The 25726-nt window shown below is 42.2% G+C and overlaps 1 protein-coding gene across 4 annotated transcripts; it reads left to right on the forward strand.

The window, feature by feature from the left end:
- Window positions 1-716: 716 nt before the first annotated feature.
- On the forward strand, window positions 717-25453 carry trip12 (thyroid hormone receptor interactor 12). 4 transcript variants are annotated; one of them, XM_073480787.1, is made up of 42 exons: window positions 717-793; window positions 4056-4202; window positions 4627-4752; window positions 4913-5700; window positions 8240-8345; window positions 11469-11605; window positions 11795-11878; window positions 12078-12173; window positions 12255-12406; window positions 12589-12624; window positions 12733-12828; window positions 12922-13014; window positions 13123-13284; window positions 14188-14256; window positions 14382-14547; window positions 14806-14923; window positions 15303-15459; window positions 15784-15937; window positions 16041-16269; window positions 16445-16563; window positions 16799-17006; window positions 17322-17422; window positions 17753-17927; window positions 18081-18222; window positions 18354-18545; window positions 18623-18774; window positions 18883-19040; window positions 19218-19291; window positions 19442-19641; window positions 20037-20164; window positions 20429-20580; window positions 20839-20981; window positions 21067-21223; window positions 21408-21506; window positions 21602-21716; window positions 21964-22118; window positions 22401-22565; window positions 22781-22945; window positions 23052-23165; window positions 23356-23450; window positions 23719-23822; window positions 23949-25453. In XM_073480787.1, exons 2-42 carry the CDS (start codon window positions 4105-4107, stop codon window positions 24143-24145), a joined length of 6177 nt encoding a protein of 2058 aa, XP_073336888.1. In that variant the 5' UTR covers window positions 717-793; window positions 4056-4104; the 3' UTR covers window positions 24146-25453. The 4 variants fall into 4 exon arrangements, with proteins under 4 accessions (XP_073336888.1, XP_073336911.1, XP_073336895.1 ...); XM_073480794.1 differs by lacking the exon at window positions 717-793 and adding an exon at window positions 905-961; XM_073480802.1 differs by lacking the exon at window positions 717-793 and adding an exon at window positions 1267-1284.
- The last annotated feature ends 273 nt before the right edge of the window (window positions 25454-25726 follow it).

Consider the following 25726-nt stretch of genomic DNA (forward strand, 5'->3'; position numbering starts at 1 on the left):
AAATGCTGGGCCCAAACAGTGTCGCCTAATGTGACACTTCTCCAAACCAAATTGACTTTTGTGTGAATCCAACATGACCTGAGGCAGGATGAACATTTACATCCCTTGAACAAGGTAACAGGTTCTCCAGGTTAGTCTGTGAGACTCTGCTTTATAAACGTTAACACAAATGCTAAACCTCAGCTTTGGTTGTGACAAGTTGTGAAACAGGTTTTGAAGGAGGTGGACTCAGGTAAGATGCTCCCCCTGGCAAGGACGCCATTTTGGACGCAGAATGTAACCATGACAACTGAAAAGACACTAGTGTTTATTCAGCGGCGGGGGACTTTAATGGATTACACGTTACATTGATGTGACGCGTGGCATCATATTAATTTATACAGGTGATTGTTTTAATGCATGTTTATCGATGGGGGGGAGGGGGGGGGTCACGACCCAGCGGATTGATACTTTGTATCTGTGACAAGCTAATGTTACCAGTGACTTCAGTGTTGCAGTGATTATGTGTGAAAAGCGGACTATATAGCTCCACCTTTTTGCGTGGAGACTCCACAGCTAACAAATAGTTTTTTCAACAGATCGGTGCATCCGGTGATCGCAGCGGCATTGTCGGCTAAAAACCAAGCAGATGCCGAAAGCTACGATCAGACGTAAGTAGTCCCCTGAGCGGATGAATCACGCGGATGTATATTGCAGTTGTAGGCCCCTCAGCTGATGTGAAACTAGCAGGGGTAGAGAGAGAAAAGAGGAGCTGGTGCACTGCCTGTTACAACTACAACACTGGAACAAATAGGTAACAACATTATACAAAAAGGTAGAAATTTTCAGTGACATCTCAGCCAACAGTCTCTCGGACCTCTGAGACTATTTTATACCGAAATACATCGGAGGAATTATGGTTCAGTGTTGCGAAAATAGCTCGAATCCCGTTCCTGCTTTCCTGTTTTTTTGTGTCTAAAAGGTATCAGAGGCCATTTCTTTTTGCTAGCTAGCGTTAACATGCTAGCTGCTAGCTAGACAACTTGTAAAATTAAACGTAACTGACAAAAATGCTACCAAAAGACTGCATACGGGAGTTGTAACGAGGCCGTTGTTTGTCTAATAAATCCCATTAACATCCTGTCGAGCTGGCAAAGCGTTAGCCAGCGACAACAAGGCTAGCTAATATTAATTAGCTTGCATGCCAAGGTTAGCTGGTAATAGCTATAACGCTCTTGTTTGATTTGACAACGCTTAACGTCAGCTACGTGACTGCCCCGCAGCAGCTAATTCGGTATTGATAAGGTCAGTGGTTTATTGTCAACTAGACAGCTAGCTTAATTTATACCAACCAGTAACGGTAGCTCGTCTAGCTAACAGTCGAGTGTTTATTTTTGTCAGCTTACTGTTTACGAGTGAACAGTCATTGAAGGAACATTCGCTATCTTATTTGGCTAAGCTAGCATTAGCTCGCTAATTATTCGCCCGAGACTTGTCATTTTGGCCGAGACGCTTAGCTAAATAAGATGCTTGACGTTATTTCGACCATTTTACCCAACTCAAAATAGAAAGTATGCACTTTGTTGACACGTTGCTTGTTAGGAGTCAACTTGTTTCTGCCTGGCTAACATTAGCTAAAATGCTAGCCAGTGTCCTAGTGAGAGGCAGGCATTGGCCTTAAGTCAGCTTAGAAAACATTAGTGATCCTCGTAGCTAGCTAACATTAGTTAGCTATACTTGTGTACTCAACATTCGCGTTGACAGTTGCTAAGAGAGTGATACTGGATCTGCCTTGGTTACCTGCCGACTTGACAGTTGTGTAATTTTGATTTGATCATCCCGTCAAACAGTATAGAAGGTAAGCTAACTTGCGTGCGAGACATGTATATTTTTTCCTTTAAACCTGATCGTCTGCCAGACACAGCAGTGTGTCATGGCAGTCAGAATACCAAGTTAGCATACAGTGGTTTACTGGTAGCCTGCTAGCTATATTACATTAAACCGCTTTCGAAAGACGGTCAAGCCGATGCTGCCATTTTCGATGTGTTGCTAATCTCAGGTGAACGTGATCGTTATTTGGCACTTAAGGGGTCCGTCGTGGCCGTTATGTTGAAAAATCGCCGTTTCGTACCACAACACGGTACAAACAAGGTAGCTGTTTCAATTTGGCATTGCGTTTAGTTAGGGAGCTAAATTGGTTGACACACCGGTACGCCAACTACGCATTTCCATGTATCCACTGCTACGTTAGCCAGCGTAACTTTAACCAACGAGTCTTTGGTATGTTGTAACTAGCCTTTTTAGCTTTTTCTCGTCCCCATATTCAATATCCAGTTGTTACAAGCTTCGCTTTGGGGTTGTTGGAGGTTTTTTTTTGTGTGTGTGGATACGGATGCGACTAAGCTTCTGTCAAAATGTATGGGTCGCTAGGGTATGAGTGGCTAAACATGCTAGTCGGTGGTGGTAGAGAACTACGTCAGAAATATAGGCCTCTGTAAATCATGGGTATAAAACACGGATCCTGTCGTGATTGTTAAGTGGTGTAGTAGCAGAAACTTTGTACCGGCGAGTGTTTAAAGCTGCCGATCATTTGATGTGCTCTACTAATCACATTATACGCGACTGTGCTGCACCAGTTGTCAGACTGGACGAATAAACAAAGACGAGGATGCACTGTCAGTGCAGGCCTAAAATGGCCCTGTGAGCTTGCCAAGTGTGGCGTATTTTTATGATCAATGATATCATGATTTAAACTCTTACTAGACAGGCAAACTATTCATCTTTCTTTTGTTAATGGCAAAAAGTATTTAGGTTGTGATTTAATAGTCTTTGTGTATCAGTTGATTAGATCATCCTACTGTGTGTGTGTGTGTACGTGTGTGTGTGTGTGTTACAAAGATATCAATCACTTTTGTTATCAGTACCCTCATGTCATTAACTCATGAGACTGAGATGAATATTGTACTTTACTTTGTATGTAAAAGACATTTTCTTTCAAATCCTGACTAAATTATTACCACAACTTCCCCCAACAACAAGCTCTGTTGTTAGGTATCAAGGTGTTTATGGGATGTTATGGCAATTTTAAAGATAAAGATTAATTATCGTTACATTAGTTGATTTTCATTAAAAAAAAATATTTAAAACTTAAAAGATAGTTCTCTCTGTGTTGCCTGTTTGACATGCAGGCTGCCTTAATAGTAGGTTTATTTTGATTTGTCTGTGACCTTTCATGTTTTTATTCAGGAGTTTTGGGTGGTAGTATTAATATTTTTAACTCGTATTCTGATGATGGTGATTATTATAATTGCTATTATTATTATTGGATGAATTAAAAGCAATTGTTCTTCCTGCCAAATGGTTAAAAGTAAAGTAAAAGTCCAAATGTGAAAGAAATAGTGTATGCGACCCTGTACTCATGATACAAAATTGTTGAACTTTGGTATGAAGTCTGTGAAAACAATTATAATTTGGTACATACTGTAAGTTAACATTTAAAGGGCGTTTAGTGGTTCACTGTAAGTGGTTCACATACGTATATATTTTGTTGTGACTATTATTGGGAGACTGCATTCAGACTGGAAAGATAGATGGATCTGGGAACATAAACTGAGCTGTGTGGACCTTATTTATTTCTTTTTATTAGAAACAAGCATATTACTGACTTCAGTTAGAAATCTACTGTGTACATATAGTGTATAAATGTATATGTTGTAAATAATATCAACAGTGAGTTGTCACATTCCTTGCTCCTGGTCTTTGTTTGGCCTGTTATTGCCCCTCCACAAAAGGTAATGTCAAAGTAGGATTGGTCAGTTGTTTTCTTGGAGGGAATTTGTAGCCGGAGACGTACAAACCCGAGAAAATCAATGAGACATTCGTGCCCCTGTTTATCTCAGATGGGCTCAAGAGGTGAGCTTAAGCGTGATGGTACAAGAGTTCAAGAAGCTGTCACCTCCAGCACAGCAATTTATTTTAAACCAAGGACAACCCAGTGGTTGTAGGAGAGCATAGAGAAACCGTTGACTTTTGTCCGTGTTCTTATGTGGTTGCTTTCTTTCTTTCTGGTGTTGCAGTGAATGGTAGTGTCTAGAAAGGGTATGTCCCTTCAGGAGAGAGGTGCCAATGTCCAACCGGCCTAATTCCAATCCAGGGGGGTCACTGCGCCGTTCACAGAGGAACACTGCTGCGGCCCAGCCACAAGACCACACAGTCGCAGGAAGGTGAGTCGACCTGCACACTTCTAGTTAAAATCTAAATACAACATAAGTATCAGAAACTTAAGTTTTGTGGGAAATATTAGTTGGGGTTTCTTGTAGGAAGTAACAAATGAGGGGTGTTCAGTAGAGGGATATTTGTACTTAATTTATTGGTGGTGTTTGTCTTTAGTTTATTGTAACTTGATGTAGAATGGTTATATCCTCTGTGATCAAAGGGGAAACTTATCTTTTGTTCTTTTATCAGAGTCAAATGGGGGCTAACTCTGTTTTAGCTGTTGTTGCTTGCTACCATAAAGGTGTTAATGATCACAGGATGTGCAGATGTAGTCAGCCAAAAATGATTTGGGAATTGATCAAGACTCTCTTTTATGTGGCTTGATTACAGAAACCCACACTGTCACTTGCTCTTTAATTTCCAACCTTACAGGTTGCAGTCAGAGCAGGTAAAACATAAAGCAAATTCCCCACCTGAAAGTAGAAGACCTAATTCTAAGGCTTCCAAAGCCACAGCCAGCTCAGCCACTGGCCAGTCCAGAGGGCACAGCTCAAGAAGGTACCCCTCCTCTCTACTTGGTGCTTATTTTTTGTGCGTGCTTTGGGTTTTGTTCTAAATCTAAATGAGTACAATGAATGTGGTATTGTAATTGATCACCTTCCACAGCTTGAGGAGTTTTCTGAGATGGTGTTTTGTTGTCCCTCTTACCCCCTGACAGAAGCGGTCTTACTCTGTCCGTGGCTTCATTTGTGTTACAAGACGAGCCAGAGGCTGCAGGGACATCTGAACAAGAGCGACCAGGCCACCAGTCAAAGAGTGAAAGCACCCGAGGGCTGAAGCGAAGCGAAGCTCCAGACCAAATTAGTACCTTTGGACCGACCCCTGCCAAGAAGCCCAAATCAATCCCACAACCCCGAGACAATACCTCAGAGACCAAGAAAGGCCCAGCTAAGTCCAAGAAGAGATCACTTGCGTCAGAACCACCTGCATCGTCAGGTCGAGGCCAGAGTAAGAAGAGCGGGGCCGCTGGGGCCTCACCGATCCAGAAACGGAAGAAAGCGGACTCTCTCCCCGGTCTAAGTAGCACCGCTGGGTCCCTCCCCAATCGTACCGAGGGCAGAACTGCAAAACCCACCAAGCTGGCGTCTAAATCGGCCGCCTCAGCCAAAGCTGGGTGTAGCAACGTGACGGACTCCTCCTCCTCTGCCTCCACCTCTTCCTCTTCCTCAACCACAGGCACCAACAGTGCCACCACGCAGGGTGCCCGAGTCAAACAAGGAAAAGATCAGACCAAGGCACGACGCTCTCGCTCAGCCTCCAGCCCCTCCCCACGCCGCAGTACTCGCGACAAGGAGCAGGCCAAAAGCGCCAGCTCTTCAAAATTTGAGTGGGCAGCACGCTTCAACCCCAAAGTCAACCTGCCAAAACCCAAACTGTCCTTGCCCGGATCCTCCAAAACTGAGACCTCCAAACCTGGGCCATCAGGATTACAAGCTAAACTAGCAAGTGAGTCACATTACCTGTATATGGATCCCCTCTGTTCATAATAGGAACGTTGATGCTAATTCACACCATGAGCTGATGCATCTCTTTGACAGCTTTAAGAGAACATTTGGGTCCTATTTTAGAAATGTAGATAGGAAAAGTTGAGTATGGTGAGAGAAGTATCTGCAAGTGTTTGCTTTTCTCAGTTTATAAATTGTGTTCAACACTTAGGGGTTAAAACAGGGTTATGATTAGCTTGTACAGAGTCAGTACATTATTCACGTGCGCTTGGATGGAGGTTTCACCTTTGGGATTAAGTGTCACAGGACCTGTGAGCCAAGCAGATTCACAACCTCACTCTTAACCTATAGAGCAAAAACACAAATACAGCACACATACAGATAAATGCTCAATTAGTGCTAAAATTGAGAACAATCCATTTACATGCAGGGATAAAAATTCACAAAGGCTGAGTCTGAACTCACTCCCTCATTCACAGTGTATTCATTTACACATTCAGAATACACACACTCAGATGATATGGTCAAGGGTGAATACAGTCCACTCTGTAGTAAAGAGAGAGTGATTTTGGACATTAAAGCCTTTATCAAGACATCTGTGTAACTCATATCATGATCTCCATGTATCATGTATAAATACAGATGGTGACTCTGACACACTGCAGACAATAAAGCGTGTGTATCTTGACTAGCATATCTAGTTCACATGTGCTGAGTGTGAGCTTCACAGAGCTGGTGAACTGGCTCAGATTTCAGACCTAAGCACCAGAAGCCTGAAACTGGAGAATAGCTAAACATAACATAAATACTGCTGGTCAGTGTGAAGGCAAACGTGTGTTTGCATCAGGTATGTTGTAGAAGTAGAATATCTTGTATTTCTGGTCGTATTTATCTAGTCTGGTAACCTGACCATTAATCCAAGAGCTCATGAATAATGTTCATTTCTTTTGATGCTGTCGTGGTGTCTAGGTAGCATTTTTATTTCAGGATGTATTCTGATGTGGTATTAAAGCTTGGTAGCTAGGTTGTTAACATTGCATTCGGTCTTTAATGTCTGTGTACATTTGGGTATGTATCGTTATAACATTTTCAAAAGCTGAAATACAGCTTTCCAAACAATCATAAACACAAAGAATTTTGATGAAGAGACCTTATATTTTTTGTGCTCTCTGTTGGACAAACAAACTGAGTTTGTGGGCTGATGTCTGATCAGATGTATCGGTCGGCCCTTTAAAATATACTTTGTCAAATGCCATACTTGGCTCAGTAAAAACACAAACTGCCGTGCAAGAACTCTAAATAAATCTAAATAAAGTACAGCAGACGATCAACTAAACATTGATTTTCATAAAGCAATATCTGACCTGAGGAAATAAAATGAGCTTTTGGTGCCTGGCAATTGTCAATACACAGCGCTACAGCACTTGAAAAGTATTAAGGTTTGATACCTGTCCCTCGTAGGAAGAGGGCAGAAATTGCAGGACAATAGTTCAGATCCACACAGATATTACAGTAGAGATTTGCTGTGTATGATTAAGTGTGTGTAAGCTGTTCAGGTCAGTGTGGGGTCAGGCTTTTCTAGGCAGTGGAAAGGATAGAAACTGAGGTGGGCTCTGTGCCCTGGGCCCTAGGCCCAAATGGAGAGACCCCTCCTATGTTGGCTTAGCTTGTTGGCCCACCAGCTGACCAGGGGTATGTTTGAGGGCAGGGAAGGACTCATATGCTGCTTCTGTCAGGATAGGAAAGAACTTTTATCTCTAAGATCTTCATCCGTTAGGCTCTAATTTCTTTTAACACATACATTTTTCAGCTATAATGGTGAGTAAGCATATACAATGCAGTTTGCTTGTGTTTCAGTGACTCTTTTTGGCTTTCCATTGCACAATTGGCAGTTTGATCATGTTGAATTAGTAATGTTACTACAGCCTAAACAATAGGAAAATACTTGGCTTAATGGCTTTGAGTGGCTCTAGATAATTAAGCTTTATTTGGGTAACTTATGCTGAAATTTGTGTGAAGGATTGATATTTGACCTGGTATAATTCAAAAGTAAGTTCAAATTAAATACCAAAAGGAAATAATAGTTCATATATGATTAATTAATTTGGTCTTAACTTTTTGAAATGTTTATTTTTAAACCACTGAATTATGAGTCACAGATCTAGCATGAAGGTTGCACTGTCATAGGGCCATGGTTGGGGTACTATTTATACCCACCCAGTCAGTGATACAGGGCTCTGAACAGGCAACACCAGTGCCTTTACTATATGCAAAAGTAACAATCTGCATCATTCTTTGCTCTAACAGCTATATTGGATTTTCCGCTCACTTATGGTTTCTGATGTGTTACCTCAGCCAAATTATAAAAGTAAAGCAATACTTTGTGTTAATAGTTCAACCCAAATATAATATTATCTGGCCTACGAATCCACATAGATATCAGACTGGCTTTTAATTTACTTTGTATTGAGACTACATTTCTGTCAAAGTGTTGGTGTGTAGTCCACAGGTGGGTTAATGTCACTTTTCTTTCACATCAGGTTTGAGGAAATCCACTAAGAAGCGCAGCGAGTCTCCTCCAGCAGAGCTCCCCAGCTTTCGGCGGAGCACACGCCAGAAGACCACGGGCTCCTGTGCCAGCACCAGGTACAAATCCCAGTGTTGACTAAAAAAAATACATTCAATTTGGAAGTATTTAGTTTCATGATGTGCGCACACCAATGAGGGTAAGCCAATTATTAGAAACACCTCTCAGAAAAATTAAAGCTACGGTTGGTACATTTTTTTAAAAGCATTTTTGTCATATTTGTAGAAAGTCTCATAACATCCCAACAGCAATCAGTAATTTAAATGCTCTGACAAATTAAATTCAGTCTCTGAATCTCTACATCCAGTAATTGTGGTGGTTGCAGGCCTCCAATGAACCTAATAAAAAAATTGGTAAATAAAGTTATTAGCAAGCGACTAAACAAGAATGGCAGAGAAAGTTTAGCCAAAATTTCGCAGTACGAACATGCTAGCTTGACAGTGAGTACTAACAATAGCCATTTTCGTTGTTTATGGTCATTGTGATAATATTAGGTGTTTTCTAACATGCGAGTGAGACATTAGGTAGTTGGGTATGGTTAGCGATGACAATGATGAGCTGTGCTCCTGATCTTCAGCAGCTTAATCACTCGGTTACACGAAGTAGAAAGCCCCTAAGACAAAGGACAAGTGAGCAGTAGCGGCAGTGAGCAGCTAACCAAGCACCAAGAAGCGCACACAACCCCTGAACCCAATAAAAGCGCCACTGCAGCAGCAACACACTCCTGTAGCAGCTAAAGTTAGCATAAAACACAGCTCATGAGCCGAACAGCTGTGGCGGCAGCAACGGCCTCCTTCGGTGGCTAATGTTAGCATAAATCACACACCCTGAGTAACTGTCACGCTGGATAGCCTTTCAGACTGTCGTGACACCTTTTTTGCTTGTGTTGACTTGTGGCATTTTCAACATTTAACAGAGTTGTTTATGTATTTATTGGTCTTAAGAACTAAGAGAGCACAGTGAATGTAGCAAACTAGCCAGCAGCGAGAGCTTTGGGGCAGTCAGTGTAGTCGGGCAGTGCATGTTCATGAGTTTTTGGAGGAGTGGCTCTAAATGGACGAGGTGGGATTTTTTTATTTTTTGCTTCACAAATTATAGAACACAACATTGTGTAAACAAAGATGATGGATATTACCAAAGGCTGTTCTGACATTTTGTTGTTGTTTTTCCTTTTTGATATTCATTTCTGTTGATACTGGGTTGATCTGATATTTTAACAAAATACAAATGTTTAATTCCATCACATTTGAATGTCAGATATTTCCATTACTGCTACTTGAGAAGTTGCTGTTTAACTGAGCCACTGTAATATCATCAATATTATAATATCATATAAAAATCAAGTGAACATTGAGCTGAGCTACCCTAAAGGTGCCCTTTGGGGTTTTCTTGTAAACACACAAAATGTATGCTTACAGTCAAAACGCATTTCTGTCCTCATAAAACACTTATTTACTTACTTTGAAATCTGAAAACATCCATGTCACAAGCTTTCGGTTTTCTTCATCTCTGACTTTGCAGTCTCATATCTCGCTGCTACCTGTAGATCAGAAGAGTAGGGTGAAACCTTTGGAACGACTGGGTATCCCATCACTTGTGTACTCACATGTGCATTCTTGTTTGTGGAAATGTGATCAACAAAAACAGGGACCCAATGATAGAAAAACTCTCCATAGACCTATCAGAGTTCAAGAACTCTGCAAGGAACCTTTAAAGGGGAATTGCCGTTTTTTACAACCTGGACCTTATTTCTAGCATAAAATACGATCATTTACTCACCCAGATAACTTTGGTGTCATTTGGAGTCGTTCGGACGAAATTAGATTCAGTGGAGCACCGCGTATATCCATATAATGCGAGTGATTGGGGCACCGAAGCGCAGCCTCTGTATAATGCATTATCTGCCGCGAAACTAGTTCATTTCACCAATATTTTGTTATGATACGCTAGTGCTATTCCCCTCTGAGTCCGGGGTTGCCTGTTATCAACATCCGGGGTCACCAGTTTGTTGTTCTTTGGCCAGCTGTTCCTCTCTCTGCCTCCGCATCCTCCTTTCAACAAGCTCCTCATCCGTGTTCTCTGGCTCAAAACGGTAAGGACGTCCATCATAAACAAAGTCATCGTCCACCACCTCAGAATCGGAAAAATATTCAGCCATGTTGCAAAAAACTAGCAGTAGCAAACTACAGGTAAACAAGCCAGCTGTCGCGGGTGCGTGCGGCTTTCAGAGATGACATCATCCAGGTCAGAGGTTAGTAGGTCAACCTACAGACCCCGGATGTTGATAACAGGCAACCCCGGACTCAGAGAGGAATAGCACTAGCCTATCATAACAAAATATTGGTGAAATGAACTAGTTTCGCGGCAGATAATGCGTTATATAGAGGCTGCGCTTCTGTGCCCCAACCACTCGCATTATATGGATATACGCGGCGCTCCACTGGATCTAATTTCGTCCAAATGACACCAAAGTTATCTGGGTGAGTAAATGATCGTATTTTATGCTAGAAATAAGGTCCAGGTTGTAAAAAACGGCAATTCCCCTTTAAGTTTTCTTTGTGGAGCCCTTTGTTGTTAAATGTCTGCCTTTGATAGAAATGTCTTTCTGTTGTGGTTGTATTTGTCTGACAATTGCCCCAAACACAAAGGGAATTTCTGAAATGATTGTAATCAAAACTAACTTTGGCTGTGTGGTGATGCAAAGTTTGCCAGAATGTATTTTTTATAGGATGTAAGCGACCAGCCTGTTGTCTATGTAAAACACTTCTCCACACAGGCAATTTGAACCCAACAGCCATCACAGGATGATGATAGTTAGCTTTCAAAGCAAGATGGCAAAACAGACAAATTCTGCCCAATGGACATGACAAAGACAGAACTGTCAAGCTGATGAAGCTATTTCACAAAACAAAAAAGGGATACATTCACATTTGCTCCCCCCATCACACTCTTTGGCAGAGCCGAGTTGACCCAGGTGTCGTGATCATTGTCTGTCAAGTGAAAACCTTCTCTAAACTTGTCAGCTGTGAAAGCTTTTGGCTACAAAGACAATAACAAAGTCCCACAGGAGTCTTGATACATTTCAGTTTTGAATCTCGTACTTTTATTGACCACAGAATGCACTGTACAGTGTCAGTTTTCTGCCCACTCACATTGTCAATCTGTTTTTAATCATACTACAGTCGGCGGGGCTCAGGCCTGGGCAAGCGCGGGGCAGCCGACGCTCGCCGACAGGAGAAAATGGCCGACTCCGACAACAACCAGGATGGGGCCAACTCGTCAGCTGCTCGCACTGATGAGGCATCACAAGGGGCTTCAGGTACCCGTCATGTCACTACTATTGATTCTTGTTTGACAGTAGAAAAACTGTCCTTGTGCCATTCACCTGTGGATGATGAGAATTTTCCACTGAATTTGTTTGGGAACTAAACCTCCTTTTCCTTTTAGGTTTGAAAAACAGTTTTATTTTTCAATTCAAATTTTGATTTAAGGCTGTTTTTGTGTTCAGCTTCAAGCTCAGTTGCCGGAGCAGTGGGCATGACCACCTCCGGAGAGAGTGAGTCTGATGACTCTGAAATGGGAAGGCTTCAGGGTATGTTAATCCACCTCAGATACTCAGAAACTCCAGTCAGTCCCTGTTAAAATTCACTATATTATGGGGCAAAAAAGCAAATGTACACACACACACCCATTTTTAATGCTATAGCTTCAGTTATAAAGATGTAAACAGTTCTTTTTAGTTTTATATTTTGTAGATATGCTCTCTAAACCTTGCTGTTTGGTCCCTATAGCCCTACTGGAGGCCAGGGGTCTCCCTCCACATCTTTTTGGGCCTCTTGGACCCCGCATGTCGCAGCTGTTTCACAGGACCATTGGCAGCGGAGCCAGTGAGTGCAACCTTTTAAACTGTGCATCAGTGTTCTTTGAATTTAGTGAGCTCAAAAAGCTGAACAATTCTCTCTGTCCAGGCTCCAAGGCTCAGCAGCTACTCCAGGGCCTGCAGGCCACAGGTGACGAGTCTCAGCAGCTTCAAGCGGCTATTGAGATGTGCCAGCTGCTGGTGATGGGCAATGAGGAAACACTTGGCGGATTCCCTGTCAAGAGTGTGGTGCCCGCTTTGGTTAGTCTTATTTTGTTTAGTCATTAAATATCTCTGTTATACTTAGCTGTCTTGCATGTGCACCTGAATATTAATTTACCTTGTGCAAAATCTTTTCATAGAAGATGAAAGTTATTTTATTAAATATTATCTAAGTTTCCACTTTTTTGATTCCTTATTAAACTCTCAACTATCTTTCACAGATTACACTGTTACAAATGGAGCATAACTTTGATATTGTGAGTATGACAAACTTTTACTCATGAAAATGTAGTTGCATTTAGTTTGATTCATTCATTTTTGTAATGCCGCTGCCATTTTGACATGCCGTTGATGTTTGCACACAGATGAATCACGCCTCACGTGCACTCACATATATGATGGAGGCGCTCCCTCGATCCTCTGCTGTGGTGGTCGATGCTATTCCTGTCTTCCTGGAGAAGGTAAGACACTGCACACTCTGTCCCTAATCACTTGTTAATTCGCAATGGTGGCTTTTTGATGTGCTAATGCTTTTTCCACCTTCTTGTCTGCAGCTTCAGGTGATCCAGTTCATTGACGTAGCAGAGCAGGCCCTGACAGCCTTGGAGATGTTGTCAAGGCGACACAGCAAAGCCATTTTGCAGGCTGTAAGTGTTGCACTCGCACTCGTCTTTTTGTCACACTCTTCAATCGCCCTCTCTCTGTTAGCCTCAATAATACACCACAATAATGTTGTCATTTATCGTCTTTCACAGGGCGGGCTCGCTGACTGCCTCCTGTACCTGGAGTTCTTTAGCATCAATGCTCAGAGAAATGCGTTGGCCATTGCAGCTAACTGCTGCCAGAGCATTACTCCAGATGAGTTTCACTTTGTTGCTGATTCTCTGCCACTGTTGACTCAGAGACTCACACACCAGGTATGTTTTTTCCCATGTCAGACAGTGATGAATTAAAAACTTCAATGCCATCACAGCAGGGGTTTGGCACAGGTAGTGCCTAGTGGTGCCCCTCTTGCAAAAAGTTTCACATTCCAAAAATGTAATTGATTATAAACACATGGGTATAAATAAGAAAACATTGTTTGGTTTCTCATTTTTACAACATCAGTGATGAGCAAGGCCTGAAATACATTTAGGTCAGGTAGGAGAAGGAACATGGCTTGGTGAGGGAGCCTTGTCTGACTTCTTTTTAAGAGCAAAGAGTCAATTTAAATGCAGATTATTGTCAAAAATTGGTCAGTGGTTTCAGATTGTATTCTCCAAATTCAGACAGTGAAATGGTGCATGTTGTGTGTCTCAGTATAACTGATTACATAGTACAGATAATCTTATGGACATCCTCTTCTGTTATCAGACAGCTGCATGAGTATAAAATGATCAGGTGAAATACAAACCGCCTGCTAACCAGAACTTATGGTAACCCTCTGTCAAAAGATCTTGCAACATAGATTTAAAAAAATGTCACCACGTGTTTTGTGTGAGTAGCTTTAAAGAATGACAAAAAAATGACCAAAGATGACAATCATACATTGGTGGTCTAGGGCAAAAGATAAGAAGATTACCATTGCTGTAAACATGCTTTTAAACTAAAACAGCTTTTTAGAGAAGTTGTACTACTTTTTTCTTCATGTGTTGGTCACTCATTACAAAGAAGTCAGGACTTGGTCATGGATAGCTCACTTCAATATTTAAGTATTTTATTTCTATTCTGTATCACAACCATACATTTGTGCTTTGAATTTTAATTATTTGAATCATTTCTTTTACTGTAACCTGTTGTAAAGATTGACTAATGGCTGTATTCATGTCTCTCTCTTTCAGGATAAAAAATCCGTCGAAAGCACTTGTCTCTGTTTCGCCAGACTGGTGGACAACTTTCAACATGAAGAGGTTTATACTTCAAATTCTTTTGAAGACGTAACACCATTTTTGCTCTCTCTGTGTTTGCCCCTTCTGTATTATCTCCTCCATTTCCCCTACAACTCCCCCGCTAATGTGTCTGTGTCTGTCAACAGAACCTGCTGCAGGAGGTTGCATCACGGGACCTGTTGACCAACATTCAACAGCTGCTGGTAGTGACCCCTCCTGTGCTCAGCTCGGGGATGTTTATCATGGTTGTGCGCATGTTTTCCCTTATGTGCTCTAACTGCCCCTGCCTGGCAGTCCAGCTAATGAAACAGAGTGAGTAACCCACACATACTAATACCCAGTGGGAGACACCCTCACCTATTACTTGCTCCATCTGTCATTACTGTTTTGCCAATGTATATATATTCAATGGTGGTCAATTCAGTGGTGTTGTACTGTTTGTCAACTTCAACTTGCATCTCATTGAATGCCTCCATAATTTGCTTTGATAGACTTTTAGCAGTGGTGAAGGAATATTGTGTGTTGAAGATGCTGATGATAAATTCTCTTTTTGTCACCTTTTCTAAACAGACATCGCAGAAACTCTGCGTTTCCTCTTGTGTGGTGCATCAAACGGCAGCTGCCAGGAGCAAATTGAACTGGTACCTCGGAGCCCCCAGGAGCTCTATGAACTGACCTCCCTCATATGGTAATATATATTTTACCTGCCTCTGTTCAGTGTTGTGTGTGTTATGATAACGCTGGGAAAGATGAGAAGAAAAATGGTGATTTGGGGGTCCTAGTCCTGTAAAATATGCTACCAGTATGAGAAAATTCAAGATCAACTTATGACAAGACTTGGTAGCCTGTAAGACTCTTAGTCTTAAGTACAGAAACTTAAGAACAGTGCCACCAATGTTACTCCTGCTTCTCCCACACCTTGAAGCACAGATACAATTGTTTTGCCAATGATAGTTGTCATCTGACTTCTTACATAAAAATCTAACTAATTTGACTTGATGACTGTATAGGTAAATACGGGGTAAACAGAACTGTGTAGTTTACTAAACCTGCTCTTCTTCTTGCAGTGAGCTGATGCCCTGCCTGCCTAGAGAGGGCATCTTTGCAGTTGATGTAATGCTGAAGAAGGGCAGTGCCCAGACGACAGAGGGAGCCATCTGGCAGTGGAGGGATGACCGGGGACTCTGGCATCCTTACAACCGCATTGACAGCCGCATCATTGAGGTATAAAAATGTGTCAGAGGTGACTTTGTCACCCACTTTCTGTATGTCTGAAACCTCTAAATTTATGATGAGATTTTCATTGTGGGACGTTGTATCACAAGACAGAATTTATGCTGGTCAATCATTCTGGACCTCTGCTACATTACAAGAGAACTATTTGAAGGATCAATAATGGGTTGAATCTTTTAAAATGTTGCATTACATTACATAATTCAGTCTAGTAGCAGTGTCAGCATTTGTCAGTACATTTACTCACACAATAATTGGAGCATATCCACATATGATACTGACATTAGGGGTGTATTTGATTACCTTGCCCTGCAGACAGCCCACCAGAATGGGGAGGATGAGATCAGTTTGTCAACCTTGGGCCGTGTGTACACAATTGACTTCAACTCTATGCAGCAGATCAATGAAGACACAGGAACAGCACGCGGTATCCAGAGGAAACCGAATCCTCTTGCCAACCCCAATACAGGTAATACAGGTCCTGGCAAATGACGTAAAAGTACAGTATAAAAGAGGAATTGTTGAAGTGTGTTTAAGGAAATAAACCTGACCTGTTCACTGCCTTCCTCCAGGGAGTCATCAGGAGGTTCGTCGAGAAGATGCACGAGCCCAGTTGATGAAGGAGGACCCTGAGCTGGCAAAGTGCTTTATCAAAACTCTGTTTGGGGTCTTGTATGAGGTGTACAGCTCATCAGCTGGCCCTGCTGTCAGACACAAGTGCCTTAGAGCCATCCTCAGGATCATCTACTTTGCTGATGCAGAGCTGCTGAAGGATGTGCTGAGGAACCATGCTGTGTCCAGGTAAGACTGCCCGGACTTTGTTAACATTGACACTAAAGCTGGTTCTGATGACCGTCTTTAAGGAGCTTAATATTAAAACAACAACAACAAAACCTGGATCTCAGAGACGCCAGGTAGCTGGTGACTTTCCTTGAGTTGCATGTAAATTGACTTTTTTGTATGTTTATTTCTACAGTCACATTGCCTCCATGCTATCCAGCCAGGACCTGAAGATTGTAGTGGGTTCTCTGCAGATGGCTGAGATCCTCATGCAGAAACTGCCTGATGTCTTCAGTGTCTACTTCAGAAGAGAAGGTAGTGTATAACCCCATGGAAAACTCGTGCATCAAGTCTGGTTTTCTGCAGTTTGTAAACATTTATTTTATTTGGCAGTAAAATGTGTTTCTGTCAGTATTCCTTTACATTGATCCACAGTCCTCAGCCAGATCCAAGTGACTCTTTCCTAACTGGCAAGAAGCTGCAGTGTATTGCTGCTATATTTAAGGCTTTAGGCAGTTTGTAATGCACGTCTTTCTCCTTTCCCTTCAAGGTGTGATGCACCAGGTGAAGAACCTCTCTGAATCTGAGAGCTTTCTTGTCACTAGTCCCCCGAAGGCTTGCCCCAGTGGTACTGCCAGTTTGTGCACTACCACCATCAGCACTGCATCCACCACATCTGCTAATAATGCAACTCCTGACCTGGGCTCACCCAGCTTCCAGCACAGCATGGATGACTCTCTGGACCTCAGCCCACAGGGGTGAGTATTTGGCCATGTGTGGCTTTGGTTTGGCTGTTTACAAGTGTTGTAAAAATACATTTTTGCACAGATCCAAATTCTGGGTCATACTGGAAAATAAGCTCATGAACACAAATTGCATCCTGTGCTGAACCAACCAAGAACAGCTGGAGCTAATATGTTGCCTGACGACTAGCTCAACAAATTCTACTTGAAACTGAAAATATAAGCACATTAGACAATAGTAGTGTGTTCATTCAGTAATTGACATATGCTTCCATTTGTTGATGTATTTTAATATATGCGTGTTTATTTCATATTTTCTCCCCCACCAAGGCGATTAAGCGATGTCCTAAAAAGGAAACGGCTACCTAAAAGAGGGCCCAGAAGGCCCAAATACTCTCCTCCAAGAGATGATGATAAAGTAGACAATCAGGGTAAGTTAAAGTGTTACAGTCAATGTTTGTGTGTGATGTTTAAAGATCCCCACTAGACATATTGACACAAGAATGTATCAAAATAGTGTCAACTTTAATCCAAACACATCTCAAAGGAGTTTATGTTTATGTTTTACATGCATGTTTTGTATATTTTGTATCACTGAGCTAGTCTAACAGTTGCATTAGCAATGTGTGATGAACCTTTGAAATTTTAGCACTGGCAGGTTAATCAATGGTTCCTTTAACAACGTTTGAGTCGTCATGAAATGTGATGGCATTCTTAGCCCATTGATAACCCTCCTAATGCATCTTGGTGTTTCTTTACAGCCAAGAGCCCTACCAGTACTCAGTCACCCAAATCGTCCTTCTTGGCCAGTCTTAATCCCAAGACCTGGGGCAAGCTTGGTGCCCAGACCAACAATGCCAACTCAGAGCCCTCACGTACAGCGGGGGTGAGTGGCCTGGCAAGGGCACCTCCCAAGGACTCAATTTCAAACAACAGGTACGATAACCAGAGTTAATGAAGAAAGTTTCCTGTTTTCTGCTGCTGTGTTAGTCAAGTCATGCTTGGTTTCTCGTGTTGATGCAGAGAAACAGTCACTGGCTATGTGGACTACGGTTTGTAATCAGTTTTATGTTTTTCATTCTTTTGTAGAGACAAAATAAAGGCCTGGATCAAAGAACAGGCAAGTAAGTTTGTGGAGCGCTACTTCAACTCTGAAAATGTGGATGGCAGCAACCCTGCACTGAATGTACTCCAGAGACTTTGCACAGCCACAGAGCAGCTCAACCTGCAGGTAAGAGATACATTATTGAACAGTGAGAATAAGATCAAGTCTTTACCAACACATTAAACCACATGTATTTGTATTTTAGAGCTTGTCTGAATGGCTGAACTTTCCTGATTATGTATGTTCCTGTTTCCCAGGTGGACGGTGGTATGGAGTGCCTGGTGGAGATCTCCAGTATTGTATCAGAATCTGATGTGTCGTCGTTTGAGATCCAGCACAGTGGGCTGGTGAAGCAGCTCCTGGTCTACCTGACCTCCAACACAGACAGGGACTTGCTCAGCCGTGATGTGCGGCTCAAGAGGTTCCTCCATGTGTTCTCTGGTTGTCCGGTGAGAAACTAGAACATGTTATTTTACTGTCTCTAATTTAAAAAAAAAAAGTTTTTAACCTCCAATTTGGTTTGCAGGTTCCAGGAATGGAGCCGGTAGGTCGTTTGGACCCATCAGAGAATGGGCCGTACCTGGCACTGGTGCACAAAATGAACAGCTGCCTGAGCCAAATGGAGCAGTTCCCAGTCAAAGTGCATGATTTCCCCAGTGGCAACGGCAACGGCAGCAGGTCTGTGTGTTTATTATTTATGGCTTATTCAGAATGACTTCATGTTATATTACAGTTTTATTGTTTGGTATGTATTTTTAAAATTGTGATTTTAATGCATCTCTCCAGGGGCTCTCAGGCACTGAAGTTCTTCAACACACATCAGCTCAAGTGTCAGCTGCAGAGACACCCAGATTGCACTAATGTTAAACAGTGGAAAGGCGGCCCTGTGAAGATAGACCCCCTGGCCCTGGTGCAGGCCATTGAGAGATATCTTGTTGTCAGAGGTGAGTAACTGTTTAATTAGAATTAGAGAGGTGATGCCACCCATTTAAGTTCTCCTCAGGCACTTGCTGTTCCTCCACATTGTCCAAATGCCAAAAGTTGTCCCTTTAACTGTCCTTAAGAGGGATTATTCTGTCTTTCTTCAGTTGGCCTCATGACTTCACATCTGTTCTCCACAGGGTACGGCCGAATCAGAGAAGAGGATGAAGACAGTGATGACGACGGTTCAGATGATGAAATCGATGAATCACTGGTACGTGATACCCTTCATACCAGATGAGGCTCATCTTTTAATCTCTGCACACTTAATCCTGTGTTGATGTGTATTTATAGCAAGCATCACTATCAGTAGTATCAATAAACTGCATATGTAATACCAATATGTCATTTGTTTCTTACTCAGGCGGCGCAGTTCCTGAATTCTGGCAGTGTGCGTCACAGACTACAGTTCTACATCGGTGACCACCTGCTACCATACAACATGACAGTATACCAGGCTGTACGGCAGTACAGTCTTCAGGCGGAAGAAGAAAGGGAGTCGACGGATGATGAGGCAAACCCACTGGGGCGAGCTGGCATCTGGACCAAAACGCACACAATATGGTAAAATTCTTCTTTTAAATGAAAAACTCTCGACTGTTCTTTTTTTTCTTACAGGGGAGATCTTGTGCCTCTTAATTTGTTTTCTTTTTCATCTTGAAACCTTCTTAATCTTCACAGACATTTTTGAAACAAAAGAGCAATGTTTTTTGGATTTGTTTGTTTGAATTTCATCAACCAGTCCTTGAAAAAGTTCCCATCATTTAACCAAGTGGTGCCAGCCATGCAGATTTATTTGCCATATGTCATGCACTATTTGGATTGCAAATGACTTGAATGCGTCATGAGTCTCGTCACAAAAGTAAAGAGTTGACAGGAGGCAGTTTCTGATGTAACAGCTGACGTTGACGTTCATCAAAACATACAGAGACAAACTGTCATATCTTGTTTCCTGACAGGTATAAGCCTGTGAGAGAGGACGAGGACGGCAGCAAAGATGCTGTGGGTGGAAAGAGGGGCCGAGCACAGACTGCTCCCACTAAAACCTCACCTCGCAACGCCAAGAAGCAGGATGAGCTGTGGCATGGTGAGAATCTTAAACATCTCATAGTGATGTGTTGCTCAAATTATGTTCAATATTGCAAACTATATCTCAAACAATAAAGCTGCTGGCTGGTCCAGTGCAGATTTAGGCAAAACAAGCTCCATCTGCTTATTGCCTTTTAATTAGTTCAGTACATAGATGGGTGTACAGAGTGTTTATATTGCACAACTTCTAGTTGTCTGTTTGTCACAAGTCAGAATCTGCACAGTCAACTTCATAACGACTGTTGATTCCCATCACTTCCAGATGGTGTGTGTCCCAGTGTCATCAATCCCTTAGAGACATACCTCACTTCGGAGCCACCAGAGACCATAACCTTTGATGACCCCTCACTAGAGGTCAACTTGCTGCTGAGGGTCCTGCACTCCATCAGTAGATACTGGTTCTACTTGTATGAAGTAAGTCTATTTTTTGAACAATTACTACAGGATGGAATCAACTTAAGTCAGTTAGTTATCTCACAAAGAATTAGTTTGTATTTCATAATTTAGTTGAGTATTTAACAGGATTTAACACTTATCAGATCCCAAAGCTGTGATAGATACAGATACAATAACATTTAAAATATTCTCTTGGCTTTCTCTAAACGTGTTGTCCCAGGCCTGCTGGCAATCAGTGTTGTTCATAGTTTGATGAATATTTTGTTTGTTTTGCAGAATGCTGTGTGTAAGGAAATCATGCCTACCAGTGAGTTCATTAACAGTAAGCTGACAGCCAAAGCTAACCGTCAGCTACAAGACCCACTGGTCATCATGACGGGGAACATCCCTACTTGGCTCATTGAGCTCGGAAAGACCTGGTAAGTGTTTCATTTAGACCAATTGGAGGCGTTCATGTTTGGCCAATATGACCTGGTTCTCACTTTGCCCTCTCTGTCTTTCCAGCCCCTTCTTCTTCCCCTTTGACACCCGGCAGATGTTATTCTACGTAACTGCCTTTGATCGTGACAGAGCCATGCAGCGCCTACTGGACACAAACCCTGAGATCAACCAATCAGATTCTCAGGACAGCAGAGTTGCACCACGTCTAGACAGAAAGAAGGTACAAGATGTTGCCATGTTAAACCTTTTGACTCTTTTTGTGTTACATGTGATGAAATCCACACAATCATCAACTTTCATTGTATCTGAATGGAGTTTCAATTGAGTCTTGGCTCTTACCATTTTTCTGTTTTGAAATATCGTAAATAACCTCATGTCTGTCCTCCCTTGTCTCGTGTTTTCAGAGGACGATAAACCGCGATGAGCTGTTAAAACAGGCCGAGTCTGTGATGCAGGACCTAGGCAGCTCCAGGGCAATGTTGGAGATCCAGTATGAGAATGAGGTATTTGTATTATAAGTTATGGTCAATAAATAAAATGGTCTTAATTCATCTTTTGGGAGAGGCGATTCTAAATGATTCTCTTAAAACTCTCTCAGGTTGGCACAGGGCTCGGCCCCACTCTGGAGTTCTACGCTCTGGTGTCTCAGGAGCTCCAGCGAGCCGATCTCGGCCTGTGGAGGGGCGAAGAGGTCACACTCGCCAATCCTAAAGGTATCGTGGTTGGCTCTCGTGGAGAGATATGATGCCATGTTGGCTTGTATTTCATTTAAGAATGTACTACTGAGGTGTCCTCTGTCCGAAACTGAGCACATGTTTTTGGAGTGGCAGGTATTTCCTCACTGATGGGCTCGTGATCAACATTTTACTTCTTCTAAATATGACCGCACTGAACGTAGATACAAAGTGTGAAGTTGAAGAATGACTTTTTCTGACCACACTTGTATCTTTGCTCTAACAGGAAGCCAAGAGGGAACTAAGTACATGTTCAGCACCAGAGGTCTGTTTGCTGTTCCCTTTGGCAGGACGACCAAACCAGCACACATAGCCAAAATCAAAATGAAGTTCCGTTTCTTAGGAAAGCTAATGGCCAAAGCCATTATGGACTTCAGACTGGTAACTGCTTCCATTTTCACTTCTATTTCTCTTAATAGACTATTGCTTTCTACTGAGTTTTGACATTTAAGACTGCTCTTCTTTAGTAATTGAGTCTTTTTAGAAACATTGAGGCTATAATCTCTTTTTTATACCATAAAACTGAAGTAGCTCTCAGGTATAATCAATATAATCTGTTGAAGACATCTTTTGAAATGTTGGAGTTTTGAAAACAACACTTTTTAATGTATTTATGTTGTCAAATGTCTTTATTTTCTATTTCCTCCTGCTCCCATTCTCCAGCTGGACCTGCCTCTGGGGCTGCCATTTTATAAGTGGATGCTACGGCATGAGATGTCTATAAGTTCCCATGACCTGGTGAACATTGATCCCAGCGTGGCCAAGTCCATCCAGCACTTGGAGGATATTATACGTCAGAAGAAGAGGCTGGAACAGGACCGATCACAGGTAAAGTACAACACAGAGGACGTCTGTGAAGACCTCAACACATCACAAAAAATATAATCTGGTCATAACACTAGTCTTGGCCTTGCCCACCTCCTGGTACCCATAGTGTTTATGATAGATAACCCATTTCAGTTGTACATTCACCTGCAAAGCAAGTCTCCTTCACTACTGTTCCTCTCTTAATGAATCCGTTTGTGTCTGTTTGTGTGCACCAGACGAGGGAGACCCTACAGCAGGCACTGGAGAGCCTGAACATGAACGGCTGCTCAGTGGAGGACCTGGGTTTGGACTTCACCCTTCCAGGATTCCCGAACATTGAGCTGAAAAAGGGCGGCAAAGACGTCCCAGTCACAATCTACAACCTGGAGGAGTACCTCAGGGTATGGGCTACAGTTGTTCTTGCAACTCTCACTCTGATTAATACTTTTTGTCTGCCTGGATGTTGTTCCTCTCAGAGGTCTGAATCTTTCTTTTCACTCCCTTCAGTTGGTGGTGTACTGGACTCTAAACGAAGGAGTGTCCAGACAATTTGAGTCATTCAGGGAAGGATTCGAGTCAGTCTTCCCGTTGCATCACCTGCAGTATTTCTATCCAGAAGAGGTAAGCACGTTCGATGTTTTTATTATTCTCAGTCAGTCGTGGCCGGTGTTGGTCTTTATTTACTGATTCATATGTGTTTGTTAGTTTTATTGTCTTTATGTGTATGTATGAATTTTTAGCATAAGAAATATTACCAGTGCCCCTTCTTTCTTTTCTTTAATTGTTTATTGTCCTTCCTCTCCTGCCACAGCTTGACCAGTTGCTGTGTGGCAGTAAATCTGAGACATGGGACGTCAAGACGCTGATGGAGTGCTGTCGACCGGACCACGGCTACACACATGACAGGTGAAGACCGTCAATCCTACGACCCCTTGCACATTTTTGAATAGGAGGGAGCTGCCTCATTCAAGTCACACAAGCCACAGTCTTGTAGCTTCTGCCAAGAGAGTTTATATTGAGGCATCAAAAACTCCATTTTAGTGTAGAGCACCTTTTTAAAATATGGTTCTAGGCTACTTTTTTTCTTACTCAATACATAACACACAGTAGATATAACTAAACTTTCATCTCAGGACACACGTTTGATGTGTATTTCTCACACGTATTTTTGCAGCCGTGCCGTGCGGTTCCTGTTTGAGGTGTTGAGCAGCTTCGACGCTGAGCAGCAGAGACTCTTTCTGCAGTTTGTCACAGGGAGCCCCAGACTGCCTGTTGGAGGTGAGTCACTTTTCTCTGGCCTTTACAAAAATTAGATATTTTTATCAAGCTTGTATGAATGTATAAAATGTGAAGCCACGACTGTACCCTCTGTGCCTGACACCTGGTGTTCCACTTGTGTCTAAGGTTTCCGGAGCCTGAATCCCCCTCTGACGATCGTGAGGAAGACTTTCGAGTCGACGGAGAACCCGGACGACTTCCTCCCCTCAGTCATGACCTGCGTCAACTACCTGAAGCTGCCTGACTATTCCAGCATAGAGACCATGCGAGAGAAACTGTTGATTGCGGCTCGCGAGGGCCAGCAGTCATTCCACCTTTCCTGATCTCGCCACATCTCACATTCAAATGCCTTCTACAGCGACTGATGAAATCATGACTTCCTTCTTAGTTTTTTTGTAATCACATACATCAAGGCTACGTGTACAGCCTTCTTGTTAGAGAAAGCAGCTTGCAGAAAAATTAAGACTTTAAATATATATTTGCTGCCCCTGTCTCTCAAAAAAAAACTTAAAAAATAAAAAAATGGAAAGGTGTTCCATGACTCACAGAACTTAAAATATAAAAAAAGAGAGAGTCAAACTTATATCAGTAGTTGAGTAATGTTTAAAAAAAAGATGAAAACATCTGGGTGACATTTTAAATTGCATTGCTATGTGATATTTAAAAAAGGGATGTCTCCTCTCCGGAGTGGTGGACAAACGTCACTGGGCGTAGGGGAGGATAGGGAGGGGAGGGGAGGGCGGGGGGGTCCATCGAGCAAGCTAGGTTTACTTTAGCTCCAAAGATCATTTGTACAGACAAATTTGCAGACTTTGCTCATTCTACACATTTGATAGAATAGCTCTTTGTTCTCATGTCTCTTCCCCTCAGTTCGTCTGTTCACATTTTGTTCTGTATTATATTGGCCCCAGTTTGTGTGTTGCATTTTGGTTCGGCCCCCCTCCCCCTGTGTGTCTTTGCTTCAAGTTGTGGAAACGAGAGTTGCAGTTGGTTGAATGCGGGTAGTGATGAGCGCATATTATCTTTTTTTTTTTCCTCCTTCTACCCAAGTTGAGATTGTGTTCTGGCCTCGTTTATTCTAGAGAGCTTCAGCTCAATTGAAGAGTTGTAACCAATGTGTTGATCAGGTAAATTTGTTTTGCTCTTATTTTGATAGAGTTAGTGTCTTTCTGTTGGGCCCTACCTGATGTGTAGGGTTATCTTGGTAGACCAAGCTCTGAGCAACCCTCAACACATAATGTAGCCGGGCACAAAACTTTGGCTGGTCGCATTTTATTGTTTTCATGGCCAGACAGCATTTCAAGTTCATTTATGGAATAAAGTTTATATGCAGTTTCACACCCAGTTTGAGGTGCGAATGTCTGCTTTACCTTTTTTTTTTTTTTTTTATTTTAAGATTTTCTATATTGTCTTTATTTCTTGCTGTAGTTGATTATTATTATTTTTTTTTTCTTTGCACTGCTGGCTTGGAACAAACCGTGGTGTGCACCTGCAGTCTGTGGCCAGGGGAGGGCGACACTGTATGTTCTCCTGGCCCAATCGTTCATGTGCTGGTTTCTAAGATCTGCAATAATTTACTGCATCAGGTTCATGTTTTTACCTGAACATAAATAAAGTAACTGTTTGACTCATCTTTGTTAGTTTTATTTACCCATCATTCCTTTGCTTTGCCATGTTGATGTGCTGAACTTGTTGATGTTGAGCAGTTTTCAGTGTGTCCTCTTGGAGCCGATTGCTAGAAGGTTAAAGTTAATTTTTCATAGGGGATCCTGACCCTCTGGTCCTCGAAAGTGGTATTTTCAAGGTTTTTTTTTTCTTTAGGGACCCCTTTTTGAGTCGTTGAGTAAACCTATAACCCCTGAACAAGGGACATATTGTATGAAGGTTTTAGATGTAGTGCAGAG

Source organism: Pagrus major, chromosome 2, assembly GCF_040436345.1.
Source record: "Pagrus major chromosome 2, Pma_NU_1.0".
Classification (NCBI taxonomy): Eukaryota; Metazoa; Chordata; class Actinopteri; order Spariformes; family Sparidae; genus Pagrus; species Pagrus major.

Bases quoted from the DNA above. Each gene is read 5' to 3' on its own strand.
- trip12 (XM_073480787.1), top strand. From the start codon at position 4,105: ATGTCCAACCGGCCTAATTCCAATCCAGGGGGGTCACTGCGCCGTTCA. The intron at 11,879-12,077 runs GTATGTTAATCC...TGGTCCCTATAG, and splicing joins TGAAATGGGAAGGCTTCAGG to CCCTACTGGAGGCCAGGGGT. The intron at 19,292-19,441 runs GTACGTGATACC...TTTCTTACTCAG, and splicing joins ATGAAATCGATGAATCACTG to GCGGCGCAGTTCCTGAATTC.